Source organism: Bicyclus anynana, chromosome 2, assembly GCF_947172395.1.
Source record: "Bicyclus anynana chromosome 2, ilBicAnyn1.1, whole genome shotgun sequence".
Taxonomy (NCBI): Eukaryota; Metazoa; Arthropoda; class Insecta; order Lepidoptera; family Nymphalidae; genus Bicyclus; species Bicyclus anynana.
In genome coordinates, this window is record NC_069084.1 from 7,869,572 (window position 1) to 7,886,600 (window position 17,029).

A 17,029-nucleotide genomic window follows, 5' to 3' on the forward strand; every position below is an offset into this window, starting at 1 on the left:
ACCTTTGAATCTGTGTAGTGAAACAATATGATCTTGAACGTTGAAATGTTACAAATTCATATAATGACTATTAAATACTTACTATTATACTTGAATTTTAGGAGTCTTTAATGTCACTATTATTCTATCCTATGTAGAATAATTTACAAAATTGATATCCGCTTTTCCCTACGAAAGAATACGAAACTCAATCTGACTTCTTTTAATAGCTATACAAATCATGTTTATATGGAATGGTGGCAAGAATTTTGGCCACCTTTCTTCGTTGACCTTTGCGAAAACGTGAGAGCCATTCTGTCAACAGTCGAGGCAATTAACTGCGGTGAGAAATATTTCAGAGACTTTCCCCTGTATCTACTTTTTATATAACTGTAATATCCAAATATCGTATATCACAAGTGAATATATGTAACGCGTTCTCAAGATAGCGGATAACCTCTCTTTATCGCGCACGATTTGAAAACGAAAATTCGAAGAACGCAACTGCTGCTGTAACTGACGGCACCGGTATTAGAGGGAAAATCAGGCGATCACAATAGATCGGAAACGGTCAACGTAATACAGAGACCTATTGAAAACCTGCATCAAGAAGAAGAGGAAGAAAAAATACTTGAATTTTTTGAGCTACCCGGCATCAGCCCACACGACGATATGCAGTTGAGTGGTCAAAGACTAGAAGAAGAAAATAAGGTTTTTACACTTGATCCTTATTATGACTTTTCTGAATTACCTCCTACCATAAAAACCAAATAAGACGAAAGAAACAACAACAAAAAACCCTGAACAAATAACTTCGTCAAATAAATGTATAACATTTTCAGTTGACAATGGAAATAATTATGTATTTAAAAATGCATCGAGCCTTAAAAACCTCTCGCAATAATTATAACATTCAAGTATCAAAGTATTTCAATAACGCGAAGTTTAACATACCTGAATGGCAGGCATAAAACCGTAAATTTTACAACGCGGGACGAATTTTCTCAGTCTTTACTGTTATATCAGCGTAAGTGCATTGCGATTACCGTAAGAAAATAATGAAATCTATCGAACTTATATTCGCCGTTGCTAATATTATGTAAGTATTTGATGGTTCGATATAGCAAATAACACTACGCAAAAAAAATAGTATTTTGTAGTTGTTGACCGCCTTTATTTAAAAAATGTAATATAGACATGTCTTAAACTATTATGGATACGTTCAAAGCAAAAATGTGTTTTAAGACCGTGAAATTATTTTGCACAAATCACGCGGAACTGTGGATTTTTTGGTATAAAAAGTAGACTGTGTTAATCCTACTTTAGGATATAATTCTATCTCCATTCTGCATTTCAGTCAAATTGGTTATGTACATGCATACTTACACACAACCTTTCGCCTTTATAAAATAATTAATAGTGTGATAATAATCATTCATATTGTTACAGACTTGCTGTTAACGTTTTTATTACTTCAGCATGGTGAGTAATGGACAAATATATTATGTACTACTTTTTATGACGTAATATTAATTTGCCAATATTCCTCCATTACCGGTCATAGACTTTTCCGAGAGCGCGAAACCGTACACAATCCTCTCGGAGGGAAGTAGAGGGATGCGAAAAATTACCATTTGATACTTGTACCTAATAATTCCTTCATGTTTCTAGTCCCCACGAGTTGGAAGATGCGAAGGCTGCTTACAAATCGGGCGAAATTCTCGATTCGAGTGTACCGATAACGCTTGAGAACATCAAGAGGAAGTTAAAAGACAGTGGCATTTTTGATGCGCACGATCCGACTTTAAATGATCGCGAGAAGAAAGAATTGAGCAAACTGTTCGATGCAGTTGAGATAATGGTAAGAATAATATTTTACATATTAGCAATAAATACTAAATCAAAGCAAGCATGCCTTAAGTGTTGTTACCACAGATATAAGAGGTATAAAGATTTATAAAGTGCCAATTCTTTGTATTGAAACCAGCGTACCTGGGAGCGTGGCCTAAACAAACACATATGTAGTTTATTAATACTTATCACACTGATAAACTCTTCACGTAATTGGCTGTTTAATATTTAGTGAAAAAAGAAATAAGTTACCCTTACTTCAGAGTTGAATATTATTTATTCCTTTTGTCACAGAACAATATACAATGTCAGTAAATAAAACAAAAATGCCAGTACATGCGCGGATACGCTTGCGAATAAAGCTTTAGCTTTTAGCGATGTCTGTTCTGTGGTTATTACTAATAGCTTTTTATATACATTGAGCTTGACTGCAATAAAGTTAGATGTGCTTGTCTATAAGGCCCTTATTCACTACATACTTGAAGATACCCCTAACCCCACCCACATTTGGATGCGCTACAAAAACAGTATCTGGACGCTGGTCTGATCCTGTATATTTAAGCAAGCAATGGAGCTCCGACTCCTGCCCACTACCTCCCTAACTTAGACTCCCTGTTCTAAGGTAGCTTGAGAGAGATTAATCATAAGCAAAGAAGAAATATAATGCCATACATTTCAGACAACATCACGCAACCGTCAACCATCTAACGTACAGAACATATTCTCTTCACTGCGGTTGGTAGAACGAGCAGTAAAGAAACAACTTAAAGAAGGGCAGATATCAGAGACGCTGGCAGCCAAGTTTCGTTGGGAAAAACTGTGAGTTTCAAGCATTCTTAGATTCGAAATAGTGTATTGATAATTCGTTTTGGTAGGAAGGTGTAGTGACTAGACAAGATAGGTTTGCTTAGAAGATCACGTAGAGACAAAAGACGATAGAGATAAAGATAGTTGATATAAAAAAACGAAGAAAGACTGACAAAAGGGATTAATGAATGATTATGATAAATACGGCGAGGGTGAGTGGAAATGTAGGAAGAGTCAGGCCAATGTGGAGACCAAATCCAGGTCATTCTCAATAATGATCAGGCCAAGAGTACCGTAAACTGACAAACTTGTATGAAAGAAGCAAGGAAGATATACAAGAATCAGAATAAGTGAAAGGAGTCGTGTAATTTAATAAGTGTAAAAAATACATGTTCAGGCGAATTGGTAACCTATTATTGATTGATTTACTATCATTTAATTAATATCCCTAATTACTGTAGTTTTTGTATGTCTACCTAGTAACATAATATGATACCTAATAAAACATAGGAAGCACCTTGCAAATCCTAATTGGGCATAACAAATTACATTTATGTAAAACACAGAACTCAACACATAATTGCCGCGAAATGTGAATTTTAAATTTAAAGACCTAAAATGTCAAATTTAAATTAAGCTTCCATTGCCCTAAATTCCTGAAAGTCATTTGGGCATTCTTCTTTTTATAGACAAACCTCTTCCTTAGTTTCGTTTTTATTTTTTGTATGAATCAAATATAAATTAAATTTATATTCGATTTATATACCTACACTTAATTTATCATGCAAGTTGAAGACTTTACTATGATCTGATATCATGAAAAATTCCCTTAGCTAAAGGAGTTTGTCATTATTTAATATACCTACCAGATATTCCATAATTTGTTTAATCCAAACTATTTCAATCTTCCAGATCTTCGAGGCACAGACGTGAACAACCAACTTATTATTTAGACAAAAATACAAGTATGCGAGTTTTTGATACGAAGCACTAGTTAACTTTATACATGCTATTTTCAGTGTATGAAGCGAATATTTATAAGTAAGCCTAGAATGCGCTACGAGATATCTCGATCGACATCGCTTTCTCTCTCGTCCCATCGCAACGAAAGAGAGAGCGATATTCTATATTCCACCGCTATTAATCGACGATATGTATTTTTATTCTTTACCAGATATTATAACGTTGACGCATACATAGTATTAAATAGTATCGTATTTAGTATACGTATTTTGTTGTTTGTAGTGTAAGTCTTAATAAGATACTTCTAATTTCTATTTAAACAACATAAAAATATTATGTTAAAATAACAGAATACAGATCTGTAGTAAATTAAAATTACAGTATTTTATAAGTAACTAGCGGACGCCCGCGACTTCGTCCGCGTAAATTTCGATGTCAACTTTACTACTACCCCTACCCTACCCTACCACTACCCCAACCTAACCCTACCCAACCCCTACATCTACCCTACCCCTACCCTACTCTACCCTACCCCTACCCTCAACCCTACCCCTACCCTACCCCAAGCCTACCCCTACCCTACCCCTACCTTACCTACACCCTACCCCCATTCTACCCCTACCCCCATCCAACCCCTACCCTCCCCGTACCCTATCCCTTTCCTACCCCTATCCCACCCGTACCCCTATCTCACGCCTATCCTACCCCCACCCTATCACTTCCCTATCCTACCCGTACCTCTACCCTACCATTACCCTACCTCTACCCCTACCCTACCAATACCCTAAACCCGGCCCTAAACCTACCCTACCCCTACTACACTACCCCTACGCTTCCCTACCCGTACCCTACCCTACCCTGTAATTTCTCTATCTTACTCCTACCTTTAGCAAAATCGGTCCAGTCCTTCGAGAGTGGTGGTATGACCAAGAGAAATAGAGACTTCTATGCTAATAATATAAAGAGGTAAAGTTCGTGTGGTTGTAGGAGGTAATCTCTGGATCTACTGGACCGATTTGGAAAATTGTTTTACCAATAGAAAGCTACGTTATTTGCGAGTGTCAAAGGCTATGTTTGATCCCCATATTCACACGGGAACGGGAACTACGTAAATGAAAGCGCCGGGCGTCATATAGCGGAATTTCTGCGTCTTTTAGAAATTTTGTATTATCTCCGAAACTATTTAAGTAATTAACATACTGTAAAGGGCAAATCTTATCTCCATAATATCCTTGTGATTATTAAATAATTTATTTTAATAAGGATTAAAGTTTAGTTGTATAAATAATGACGTAAACCTAAGTATATAAAATTAATAATTTTTAAAACACAAAAGGTACTATATCTGCTAATATATAGAAGATAGATATATGGCGTCGCGGACTTTTTTGTAGAACTTTTAAAGATATATAAAGTATCCATACATTAATTTCAATTTTACACAATGGTTAAGGCAGCGCATGCGAATAAGTAAGTCTGTTTCAAAAGGTTTTTAGTCCGACCTGTATGACAAAAACTGTGATAACTCGGCTAATATATATGATACCAATATAAAATATAGCCTATAGCACTCCCCGATAATGTAGCATTCTACTGGTGAAAGAATTTTTGAAATCGGACCAGTAGTTCCGAAGATTACCCCATTTAAAAAATGTGACAAACTTACAAACTTACAAACTTTACCTCTTTATAATATTAGTATAGATAATTATGTGAGCGACAGAGTTTCGCTTAGTTTTTTTTTAATCGTATTGTTTCGAAGACCGACTTTCTTACCCTGTAAAGTGTCGCTCTGTTTTAAACCTTTCAATAAAGTTTGATAAATACATAGTTTTTACAATTTTAAACCTACACCAACTTTGAAATCACTCGATTTTTTGGGAAATAAAGTACTTTTTAATTTTTCCATTTTAACTTAAAAGTAATAAAGTTTTGTTCACAACGATATTTTATACTAAAGACAAGAAACTAACGCATCAAAACTAAGGCAGACAATTGTGCTAATTGTCTTAATTTCATTTACTCGCTTATTAAACAAAGAAAGTTATTTAAACACATAAATATTGTCTACAATGTCGAGTTGTGTGTTTAGGAAGTATAAAAACTATACATATATGTAGGGTAAGTAAACATAAAATTGTGCATGTGTGCGCTCAGTGGAGATGCTAAATTCAGATCACTTTTTGCGGTGATTTTGTGGGCACGTAGCATATCTATAGTATAAAATAATCATTGTTTGTGTTGGAATAAGCAAAACTACATGTCTATTATACAATACTAGCCAGTAAAAAGTATCTATATTGTTTATTTAAACTGCCATCTCTCGTTCATTCAAGTGTCATATTATCTGTCATTATCTTATTTTTCAAGTGATCTGCAATTCACTATATTTTACAAATATTAATAAACAGATAGTCAAGCAGTGCTTTAATGTGTTTTCTTTCATCTCGAGAGTCCAAATTCTAACAGTTTGTTTATCACTTTTTTGTCAATTATTATTATACATATATATACTGCATACCTTTTCCTGTTGTGGATACTCGGTGTTGTGTTGCTGTTGAGCTCTGGATGCAGCCAAAGTCGCCAGCTCGGACATGTTCACGTACACGGCTTGAGGCATTTCTGCTGCAAACAACAACTTTTGTTGTACCACGTGTTCCAGGAGTGTGACGTTATAGTCCGTGCCATAGAGACTGGCAATAAAGGGAGACTCGAGCTCAGCAATGAGACGAATACGGTTTATTAACGATTATTATTTATTTATACATATAATTCTAATCTGATGCTGTCTACCTCTGTCTACACATCGAATAGTGCACGAGTGGTTACCTTTAGCGAGGTGCGGCGGCAAGGAGGAAGGCTTGGCGGGCTTGAACTCGGCGTGCACCGTGTTAGCGTTGGTCTTGGCGGGCACAGTCGGCCTCTCCAGTGATGAACATCTCTGACAAAAACACACGTTCATTAATAAATACCATAAAGTTTTTCTATGGCAACCGTCCAACTCCATTAGATCAGTTCCGTACCAAATAATATTTCATTTTAATTGATTATGAAACACGGCTAAAACTCACGTGATCGTGATAATCAATTAATATGAATAACACTCACGATAGTTAAAAATCTAATATTTTATTGTTTATAAATTTTGAGAATACCCAATGCAACTTTATACTCGTGTGAGTCCCATCAAATGTCATGATAACTTCCTTTAGCTAAATTAGAATTCAGTTTCCAACATTCGATCCTTACATACAAGCAAGGTATGTTTAACACGCCAGAATAACATGTGGTTAATGTATAACTAGTAAAATGATTGGAAAAACAACAGACAGTGTAAAAAAAATTAAAAATTCTGAAAAACTCTCGATCAAATCATCAATATTATCTTTCAGTGCGCTTTCATTTGAGACCCCACTCGAGTATATTTGCAGACATTCGGTTATTCTTCCTCTCTTTCACCCCCCACAACTTTTAAACGGCTCAACCGATTTTCATCAAACATGTATAAAAACATTCGCACATAAGTCACCTTTCATTAAAAAAAAACTAAATTGAAATCGCATTATTCTGGAGATAAGGGCTGGAAAAACATGACCGGGGGAACAAGATCCCCGCGTCTTACCCGGGCGAGGAGGCATAGCCTCAAGGCCCGTACCCCCACCTGGATTTTTATCCGGGCGGAGATGAGGAGATGACCTGCCTGCTGGGAGATAAGGTACCACAGAAAAACCGACACGTCAAACTTATAACACCCCTCTTTTTGCGTCGAGGGTTAAGTCATAAAACAGATATTAACACCAATAGGATTACGTTTAAAGCATGACTTACAGTAGGTAACGGTGGTCTGGCATATATGGCCTCGCGACTCGTAGTCTCTGTGAATGTGTGGACGCTCAGCGCCGGTCTGGGGTGACCGCGTTCTGATGCTGAAATATCATTTAAATATTAATAAATTTTGCTGGTGGGAGGCTGTGGCTAGTTACCACCCTACCGTATAGGCGTATATAGCGGGGGGTCGGGTAGGTCGTGTCCACCCTAGAATGGACCTGTGCCCACCCTAGGATTCTAGACTACCAATATGGAATTCTATTATGATACTAATAATGGATTAGATGTTGGGGTCCAGGCCCACCCTGAAAGGAAAAGACATACCCAGGAAATAATCCTCGATACGCCAATGCTACCGGCAAAAACGTACCGCCAAGCTATTTAGCGTTTCGGTACGATGTGTTGAAACAGAAAGGGGTGTGGATTTTCATCCAACTCTTAACAAGTTGGGCCGCTTCCATCTTAGATTGCATCACTACTTACAATCAGGTGAGATTGTAGTCAAGGACTGACTTGTAAATATTAATAAAAAAAAAATAACTACTAGCAAACGCCCGTGACTTCGTCTGCGAAAATTCTATGCAATTTTGAATAATCGTTCTGGCTGCCCAATTACCAATACGCATAACATGCACGCCATAACAAATCTTATGAAAACAAAATCCCAAGACAACTAATGCCAATATATTATTGCTGTCTCCTTCGTCTCATGGCAACGACTGAGAGAGCGATATTTCCGGTTAGGCCGCTATTGGTCGACTATGTCTTTTGCTTTTCAACAGGTGTATTGTGTCACGCATCGTAGGCCTACAGGCGATGAATCAACACCATAGACTCATCAACACATGACTTGTTGTATTTAAAAATTTAATTTTCACTAAGTATCGAAATCTAAGAAAAAATAAAGCTATCCAGAAATAAAGGAGATGTCCTAAAATTGCCCCAGGTGAAATAAAAAAAAAAAACAATTACTTAACTTACAATTTTTATATTGAAAGATATAAATAGTAATCTAAGAAATAGCGGGGTTTTAAAATCATTTTAATTTTTACTTTCTAGAAATGAGATGGAGGTATCTAGGATTAGAAACAAAATTTTTAATTAATCTAGACATTACAATCAACCCAAAGGTAAGTTTGATTGTAACTTTTTTTGTCTGGGGCAAACAATGTATGGAGAGTGGGACATCTCCTTTAAAGTAAACTATTCTACCGTTCTTACCTCCAGATATAGTGTGTGGTCTTCCTCCCATTATAGCAGAGGCTGCCCTTTCGAATTGCGCCGTGTCTTTCAGATCGGGCCAAGTAGCTGACGCTGAAAAAGGAAACGGAAATACAACTAAAATTATATTCATCATCATTATCAGCCTATAAATAATGAATGAAAATCATTAACACGGCTGGGCACGTCCACGGAATTATGAATACTCTGGAATTCACTTCTTAGTGTTAGCTTATACGCTATAGCTTATATAGCGTATGTTCTGTGTTCGACTTTCTCATTTTCTATAAAATTAATAAATATAATAGTTAAAAAAAATTAAAAAAACAGGCTTTCAGCACGCACAAAAAATTACAAATGGAGATTTTTCGTATTCCTGACAGCAAACCCTTTCATTTGATACCCATATCATGGGGGTGCATTTCAGCCAGTCCGCCATCTTTGGAAGGCCGCTATATTGGATTTGTAATGACGTTTCTTAGCTAGTCATATATTGTGATCACAACTCAGAGCGTGTGCAAAATTTCATCCTAATCGAAGACCAGGAAGTGGATCAAATTAAGATTTCAAGATTTTTACATACATAGTCAGTTACAAGTGAAGCTAATATAAGCGTGTTAAAAATTGAGAAGACATATACCATGGGTAAGTGTATCTATAGTAGTATAGTATGTTTGGAAGATAGTAGGTTTCAAGGGTCCAGATCTTCCGGAGCCTGCGATAGCCCGACCTACCAATTTGTAGATTGGCTCTTAGTCCATATCTGTAAGTGTAAGCTGGTTCTAATGAGTATGATCAAATACTCACCAACGTTGCCCATGACGTCGTTGGCGTCGTCGATATTGTCTTCGTCGTTGGTCTTGGAGGGAGTGACGCATTCACTACTTACGCTCTGATTGTCGGAACCCTAGAAAAATTTATCATTACATTAAAAAAAAAACTCAAAAGGTGTTCGAAGAAATTTGTTTTTAAAATACTTATACGTATTATACGTATATAATACTTATACGTATACTCGCATCTAGGTAATCACATCATTATAAAGGTAAAATTTTGTGTGTGTTTGTTCTTCTATGCGCTGCGACTACTGAAGCGATTTGGCTGAAATTTGGAATGAAATATATTTTACTGTGGATTACTTTACATTTCTGAAAAATCCATGATCCCCGCGGGATTTGCAAAAAACTGAATTCCACAAAATAAAACAAGTAATTAATAATATAATCATGGAGGAAGAGGAGATATGAAACTTAAACCCACTACGATCCCCCGAGTCATTTTGCAAGGAAAAGATATGGTACCAAAATTTTCTTAGGCAGACACATATAGGACAGATATTTTTGCAGATGATAATTGTTTGGTGGCTTGTTGAAAATAGAAGAAATTTAACGAATACAAAATAAATTTTTGGGAAAAAAAAAATAAAAATTGGAAAAAAAGAAAGTATTTAACAAAAAAAGCAACAAAAATTAAAAAAAAAAAAACAAAATTACGTTGTCAACGTAGAGCGACGGTCGTTGGAGCGCGTCCTGGGATCGGAACCCAGAGTCCGCGCTGCACACGCTCGCCAACCGAGAGCCGGACTACAGGAGACAAAACAAAACAAAACAAAACATAAACAATAATAAAATAAAAAACAAAATAATAATAAAAACAATCACAACATATCTACAACATCTACAACAATAGTTGAACAGTATAATAATAAAATATTTTTATAAAAAATAAAATAAAACAAATGAAAAATAAATACAAGGAGGACCATAGAACTATTTTGGCTAATCTAGTTCTAGCTAGTACTTAGTCGGATCGAACTATAGACCTAGATTTCAATGACATTCTTTCATTTCTTACCCAATATTTGTGATTTTAAATGGCAACGTTTACAAATAACTGTAAACGTTGCCATATAAAATGTATGATACCGATTTTTTTCTGATGCGTCACGACACGACGCTTTCTGTCCATCGCAACTGGTATAATTAAGTCGATTTTGGTTTTAAAGTGGGCCAAGCGTTTCGCCATCACTAGCTTTTAATGTATTAATTGATTTATATCAACATACCTGTGAAAGTCCACGAAGGGAGTCCGGTACAGTCGCAGGCGCCGGAGTGAGACTCGATGACGCGCTCGATATGGGCGTAGAACAGCTTACTGTTGATCCTGACACACCTAATTTACAGTAATTTGTAATTTATTAATAGTTACTTGTTCAACAAGCAAAGCAAAGTTCGTTTTATGCTTCGAGCGCCAAGTTTGAATCCCGAGCAGGAGATGGATTGTATAATTGCAATAGCAAATAGCAAGTGTTTTTTCCACATCGATCTACAGTTAATGGGGCTAACTCATCAATCCCAAGGTTGTGCAAATTATATAATCAGCTAAGTGTCACTGATATTTATATTGGCTCTTTAGCCAAATTCCGTAATTCGGTAAATTTAGAATTAAGTAATAAGTAATCTGATTTATGTTGTATAGTTCTGTATTTAAGATTAAGTATCCTAATAATATATTATAAATAGATTAGATAGATTAGATAGATTAGATACCTATAAATAGATTTGCATTTTATCTTTCTGCTCCTTGCATTTATGTTTAATAATTGTATTATTTGTATGTCTGTTGGTAGACCAAATAAAGAGAAATAAAAAAAAATCTATTAGGTTAGAATCCTGAGCCTTGTGAGGGATTCAAAGGCACACACAAATTTTTATGCCGCAACCACACAATACTAGGCCTATGCTAGATGACTTGCGCTCAAAATCGACAAAATAAGGAGCAGTAAGCAGAACAAGGAACATGAAAAGCAACAGGACGTGAGCACACGACGTCGCTACTCTTTGAGTGTGTGGTAGGCTCGTTTAAAAGTTATGATGTAGTATCGCTTACCGTGCTGGTCCGAGCACTGGCTGGTGAGGGAGGATATGGACGTGAGGGAGGACTTGCGGCTGCCGAGTCTGGACGAGGCGGAAGGCGAGTGCGGGGCAGAGCCGCTCTCCGCCCAACCGCTGTAGCAGGACTTCACGTCGCATATCACCTGCAATTGGACATATTATGTTTGTTAGGGAACTCTCAAATACAGTATTTTGTTAAATCTGCTTTTATTTTTGTGTTAAAATAGTATTTTGCTGCATCATTGGTCCTGTGATTAGCTAGTTCAATGAGGTCCAGGGTTCGATAAACAAAAAAAATACGTTTTTGAGATTTTTCTTACAGCTCCTGCGCCTGATCTTTCATCGGTCATGACGGTCTGCCATCTCATCGAACTATAAGAGTGAGGGAATAGAGCGTGCACCTGTGCTTGCGCACACAGTTGTGCACTATAATATCTCCTGCGGGAGCATATTATTAAAAAAATTTAATAAAAAAAATTCAACCGACTTCCAACTCAAAAATTAACCTAAACTAAAATGCAAAAAATAACATCTTACCTATGTGCTACCTTCTGATCTGTTTGAAGGCGGTGCCAAGCCAGTGATGTTTTAATTTAAGCCGTTTAAATTACAAAATTTCTGTGGTTCTTTCAGAAACGGCTTTAATTAAAACATTACACTAGATTGGCACCGCCTTCAAACTGATCAGAAGGTAGCACATAGGTAAGATGTTATTTTTTGCTTTTTAGTTTAGGTTAATTTTTGAGTTGGAAGTCGGTTGAATTTTTTTTATTAAAATTTTTATTTTTTAATTTTTAGTGTTAGTACACCTACTGAGTGTGAACAAAAATTAATAATCAATTAGTTGAAACGTTATTTTTTTATAATAAGTATCTAAGTCCTACAATCCCAATTTTAAAAATACTACCTTAACTCATTACTCCCCCTTTATCTACACGTAATATGAATATTCAGAAATACGTGAAAGGTGACTGTCCTCCGTCTTCATCACCAGACCCCCTATGCAGTCACAATCCATATGGTTGGATAGTTCTCATCAATATAAAATTAAATCAAGTCTAAACACAAGGTAGCTACTGTGAACCGTCGAGGAGTTCCCTTAACTCTCCTTCATCTTCGTCACCAGACCCCTAATACAGTCACAACCTATCCTGGTGGTAAGTTCTCATCAATACAAAATTATCAAGTCAAAACACAAGGTAGCTACTGTGAACCGTCGAGGAGTTCCCTTAACTATCCTTCGTCTTCATCACCATACCCCTAATACAGTCACAATCCATCTAGGTGGAAAGTTCTCATCAATACAAATTTATCAAGTCCAAACACAAGGTAGCTACTGTGAACCGTTGAGGAGTTCTCTTAACTGTCCTTCGTCTTCATCATCAGACCCTTAATACAGTCACAACCCATCTAGGTGGAAAGTTTTCATCAATACAAATAAATCAAGCCCAGACAAAAGGTACCTGCTGTAAATCCTTGACGAGTTCCATCGTCTGTGTTTTGGCTCCATCATCAGACCAACTCCAGACCTTCATAAAATTGTAGTGGTTTAAAATACCTTATGGAAACACTAACAAACGCACTAGCCCTACAATTTTCGAAAGTTCCCCTCGATTTCTCCAGGATGCCATCATCAGATCCTGAGATGAAAAAAATGGGACCACCCTGGAATCAAACCCTTCAAAATAAAAAAAGAATTTTCAAAATCGGTCCACAAATGACGGAATTATCGCTGGACATACATAAAAAAAAAAAAAATAACATACATACAGTCGAACGTAGAACCTCCTCCTTTTTGGAAGTCGGTTAAAAATAGTATTTGTTCCTTGATTATAGTAACGCTATCTCATACAGTAAAAAGATGCGTAAGTACGAACGCAGTCATTTTAATAATAGTTTCTTCTCTCTGCCAGTGCCACCTCCTATCGGAGGTTAGCAATAATTAAGGCTAATTTAACTTTATTCACTGCTGCTCGAAACAGTGGTCTGGTGCTCATATTGAACCAATATATTCACAGATGAGATAAGGGGTTGTAACGCCAACAACTTCCCAATTTCAGGCTGAGACTTAGAACTTCGAACCCAAAATATTGCGATTTTTAACTACATAGGCTAACCACTGGACCAACGAGATATTCTTTCATAGACGAGTGTAACGCCATCTAATAGAGCCGTGAGGAGATGAGTAATAGACACAAGAGTAGTCGATATAACAATGAAACTTTTATACTTTTTCTTTAGTTCTTGGGGATTTTTGACATGTTTAAGAAACATCTGACTAACACTCATTCATCAAAGCAAAATAACAGAAAGAGAAGTTAAAAAAAATATAATCTTTTCAACATAAAAATGGAACCGAATACAAAGACGCAGGTATTTCAGTTATTTTGATTTAAACAAAAAATTACTAAAACGATTTTTATGAAAATGAAATGAGACGAACCTGAAAGTATATTAAACAAAAAAAAAAATTAAAACTAGTTAATAAATGACGAAGATATGAGGTAACAAACCTTTAAAAAAACATCATACGCGTCTTGAGTAATTGAGAACCTCCTCCTTTTTGAATTTGGTCAAAAAAGGTTGGAAAAAGAAATCACCTGTAAGCTAGCAGCTGATAGGCTCCGCGGCTCGGAGGTTTGTCGCGACAGCTGCTCGGTGCCTTCTTGCAAATGGCCGAGCTCCGCTAGCATTGCCACTTCACTTTCCTGCAACATTTCGCGTTTCAATGAGTCGACTTTGATTGATTGATTGATTTGAATGATTGACTCGATTGATTGATTCCTAGAGGATGTCTGTCAAACAGATTATATTATCATACTACTACCTGAAAAGCAGTAGGATCATAATTAAGCTCATAATTCCATCACATTGTCTCTGTGAAAGTTGGTTGCGTTTTTCGCTACATGAGCATCTTCAGTCAAGAGTGAATATGCACATATAAGGAAAACGTGTTCCTTACCGACTGACATAACTGCGGCCAAGCACTGGCCTGAATAATGCAAAAAAATGGTTAATTGTTGTCATGCTGTTTGCTCTGTGGCTTAAGTTTAACATAACTAAATTATGAACATATTTAAAGTGTACTGACCACAGAACAGACATCGCTAAAAGCTAACGCTGTGGTATTGACGCATTTGCGTATTTTTATTTTTAGTTTCTAACGTCATAAACATACGGAAAAACAGTTATTAATATTATATAGCTTTGATCTGGATTTCGCCCGCGTGACTTGAAAAACACGACACGTTTCCGTTTCGACATTTCAAACAATTATCGTCATAAATTCCAATTAATCTACACAAACTCATGACAAATAATATTACACTACAATCTTCCTCATATCTCACTCTACATAACGTTAAGAATTAGTAGTAGTTTTACAGTTAATCGAGAACACGACGGAAGATTTTGTTTTATAACATGTTTAGATTATTGATTTTGTCATGATTTCGAGGAAAACTAGCACAGTTATCATTCTGTTCTGGCGGGGATTCGACGGAACTCCACAAAACGGCCAGGGGCCCATAGCTAGCCTATAGGTTCCGTCGAAGCAAAGGTCTTCGGCAGCTTGCGTTTCACAGCGTGCCGACTCGCCTCAACGAATAATTGCGATAGCTTAACAACAAGAAAAATAACGCTACCCGTTAACGGTACACCGGCGGCGACAATCGCCGCGGCGTGCTACCAGAGGTGAATATGTGTAGGTATGAAAGAAGGTGTCGGTTAGTGTCGATATATGTCACAAACCACGGCGAACAATGTTCCAAAGCGGCAATACGCCACAATGAACCGCGTGCGCCGATGTTACAACTCACTACACTTGCTCACTATTCAAATAGTCTGATGTTATAAAAGCCGTTTTCATTAAATCATGATCTTTCAATGATTGCTTCAACAAAGTAATAATTTAATCTATACTAATATTATAAAGCTGAAGAGTTTGTTTGGTTGAATCGGACCAGATAGTTCCTGAGATTTCAGGAACTACTGGTCCGATTTGAAAAATTCTTTCAGTGTTAAATAGCCCAATTATCGATTGTGAGGCTATATATTATCCCCGTATTCCTACGGGAACGGGAACCACGCGGGTGAAACCGCGCGGCGTCAACTAGTGACACAATAACGTTCAACGTTCCCTAACTCACCACCACAGGGCTAAGCAAAGACACGAAGTGACAGAAGCGGCTTCTCTCCTCGATAAGGGCCGCCTTCACTGCCTTCTCCTCCATTTCCTCGAGTTGTTGTTTTCGCTCTTGTATATCCTGTATACAAATTAATTTCACAGTCAAGTTTCACTCCCGAAAATTATCCGTTTTTTTATTCCTTACAACTTAGCCCTTGACTACAATCTCACCTGATGGTAAGTTATAATGCAATCTAAGATAAAATCGGGCTAACTTGTAAGGAGGAGTATGAAAATCCACCCCCTTTCGGTTTCTACATGACATCGTACCGGAGCACTAAACCGCTTTGCCGGTAGGGTGGTAACTAGCCACGGCCGAAGCCTTTTACCAGCCAAAATAATATCTATACTAAGATTATATATATAAGAAATTAATGTGTAAACCTACCTATTCAATGAATTCCAGTATGAAAAATTGTATACAATCCGATTAAGAACTATGAACAAAAAATACCAACTATAGTGACGACAATAAGACGTAGATACATTATAAGTTTTTATTAAGACACACATCAAAAAAACTTAAAGTTCACACAAAATAACATAATGTACGAGTATGTATGTGTCTATCATAATTTAAACAAATACCTATATAATTAATATTTATAATTATAATAACAAGGAAAACTGAACAAATCTCGTTGTATTACGTCCACTCACGTGATCAACATATTTGTTCCATGAATGCAAACAATTAATGATTTAAAAGCAGGATTACTCATCTATTTACCTATATATGCATAAATGTAAATTAATTAAAACAATTTTAGGTATTTGTAATTGGTTACTATTTACAGTAGAACCCGTTTAATACGATTTCGCAGGGACCCAACTAAAAACGCGTCTTAGACGGGAAAGCGTATTAAACGGGATAAGAGTGAAAAATATAATGTACACATATACATAGTTATAAAATTTAGTGTATTTGGTGTAAAAACTACCTTATTATGCTACATAAAGTAATCACTTATTCTGGTATGACAAAAATATTTTGATACATTAGCGATTACGAAATTTTAAATTGAATTTTACAGCCAGGGACGCTTGCACTCGCGGCTAAGAGATGATGTTACCTGCAGGCGCACGTCGGGCGCGGCTCGCCTCGCCTTGCGCGCGTGCCGCTGCGCGTCGTGCACGCGACGCCGCAGCTCGGCGCGAGCACGCTTGCACTCGCGATTTAGGGATGATGTTACCTGCAGGCACACGTCGGCGCGTCGCTTAACGTCGGGCGCGGCTCGCCTCGCCTTGCGCGCGTGCCGCTGCGCGTTGTGCACGCGACGCCGCAGCTCGGCGCGAGCAC

At 36.9% G+C, this 17,029-nt stretch overlaps 2 protein-coding genes across 4 annotated transcripts in view; one reads left to right on the forward strand and one right to left on the reverse strand.

Annotated features, from left to right (window-relative positions):
- The window catches only part of LOC112054810 (protein MTSS 2), a 173,065-nt gene that overhangs the window by 16,934 nt on the left and 139,102 nt on the right, over window positions 1-17,029 (reverse strand). Inside the window, exons 6-15 of one of the 3 annotated variants that reach the window (XM_052888832.1) lie at window positions 15,692-15,808; window positions 14,144-14,251; window positions 11,539-11,686; window positions 10,715-10,821; window positions 10,143-10,232; window positions 9,457-9,556; window positions 8,650-8,742; window positions 7,429-7,526; window positions 6,430-6,541; window positions 6,122-6,222 (exon numbers count right to left, since the gene is read on the reverse strand). In XM_052888832.1, coding sequence (XP_052744792.1) covers window positions 6,122-6,222; window positions 6,430-6,541; window positions 7,429-7,526; window positions 8,650-8,742; window positions 9,457-9,556; window positions 10,143-10,232; window positions 10,715-10,821; window positions 11,539-11,686; window positions 14,144-14,251; window positions 15,692-15,808 — 1,074 coding nt within the window. Of the gene's footprint in view, window positions 1-6,121; window positions 6,226-6,429; window positions 6,542-7,428; window positions 7,527-8,649; window positions 8,743-9,456; window positions 9,557-10,142; window positions 10,233-10,714; window positions 10,822-11,538; window positions 11,687-14,143; window positions 14,252-15,691; window positions 15,809-17,029 lie in introns of all 3 variants that reach the window. The other 2 variants (XM_052888829.1, XM_052888836.1) reach the window with 2 other exon arrangements.
- Window positions 970-6,060, forward strand: LOC112054813 (uncharacterized). The gene is made up of 5 exons (XM_024094715.2): window positions 970-1,078; window positions 1,429-1,461; window positions 1,651-1,840; window positions 2,510-2,649; window positions 3,550-6,060. The coding sequence occupies exons 1-5, from the start codon at window positions 1,038-1,040 to the stop codon at window positions 3,629-3,631; spliced, it is 486 nt and encodes a 161-aa protein (XP_023950483.1). The 5' UTR covers window positions 970-1,037; the 3' UTR covers window positions 3,632-6,060.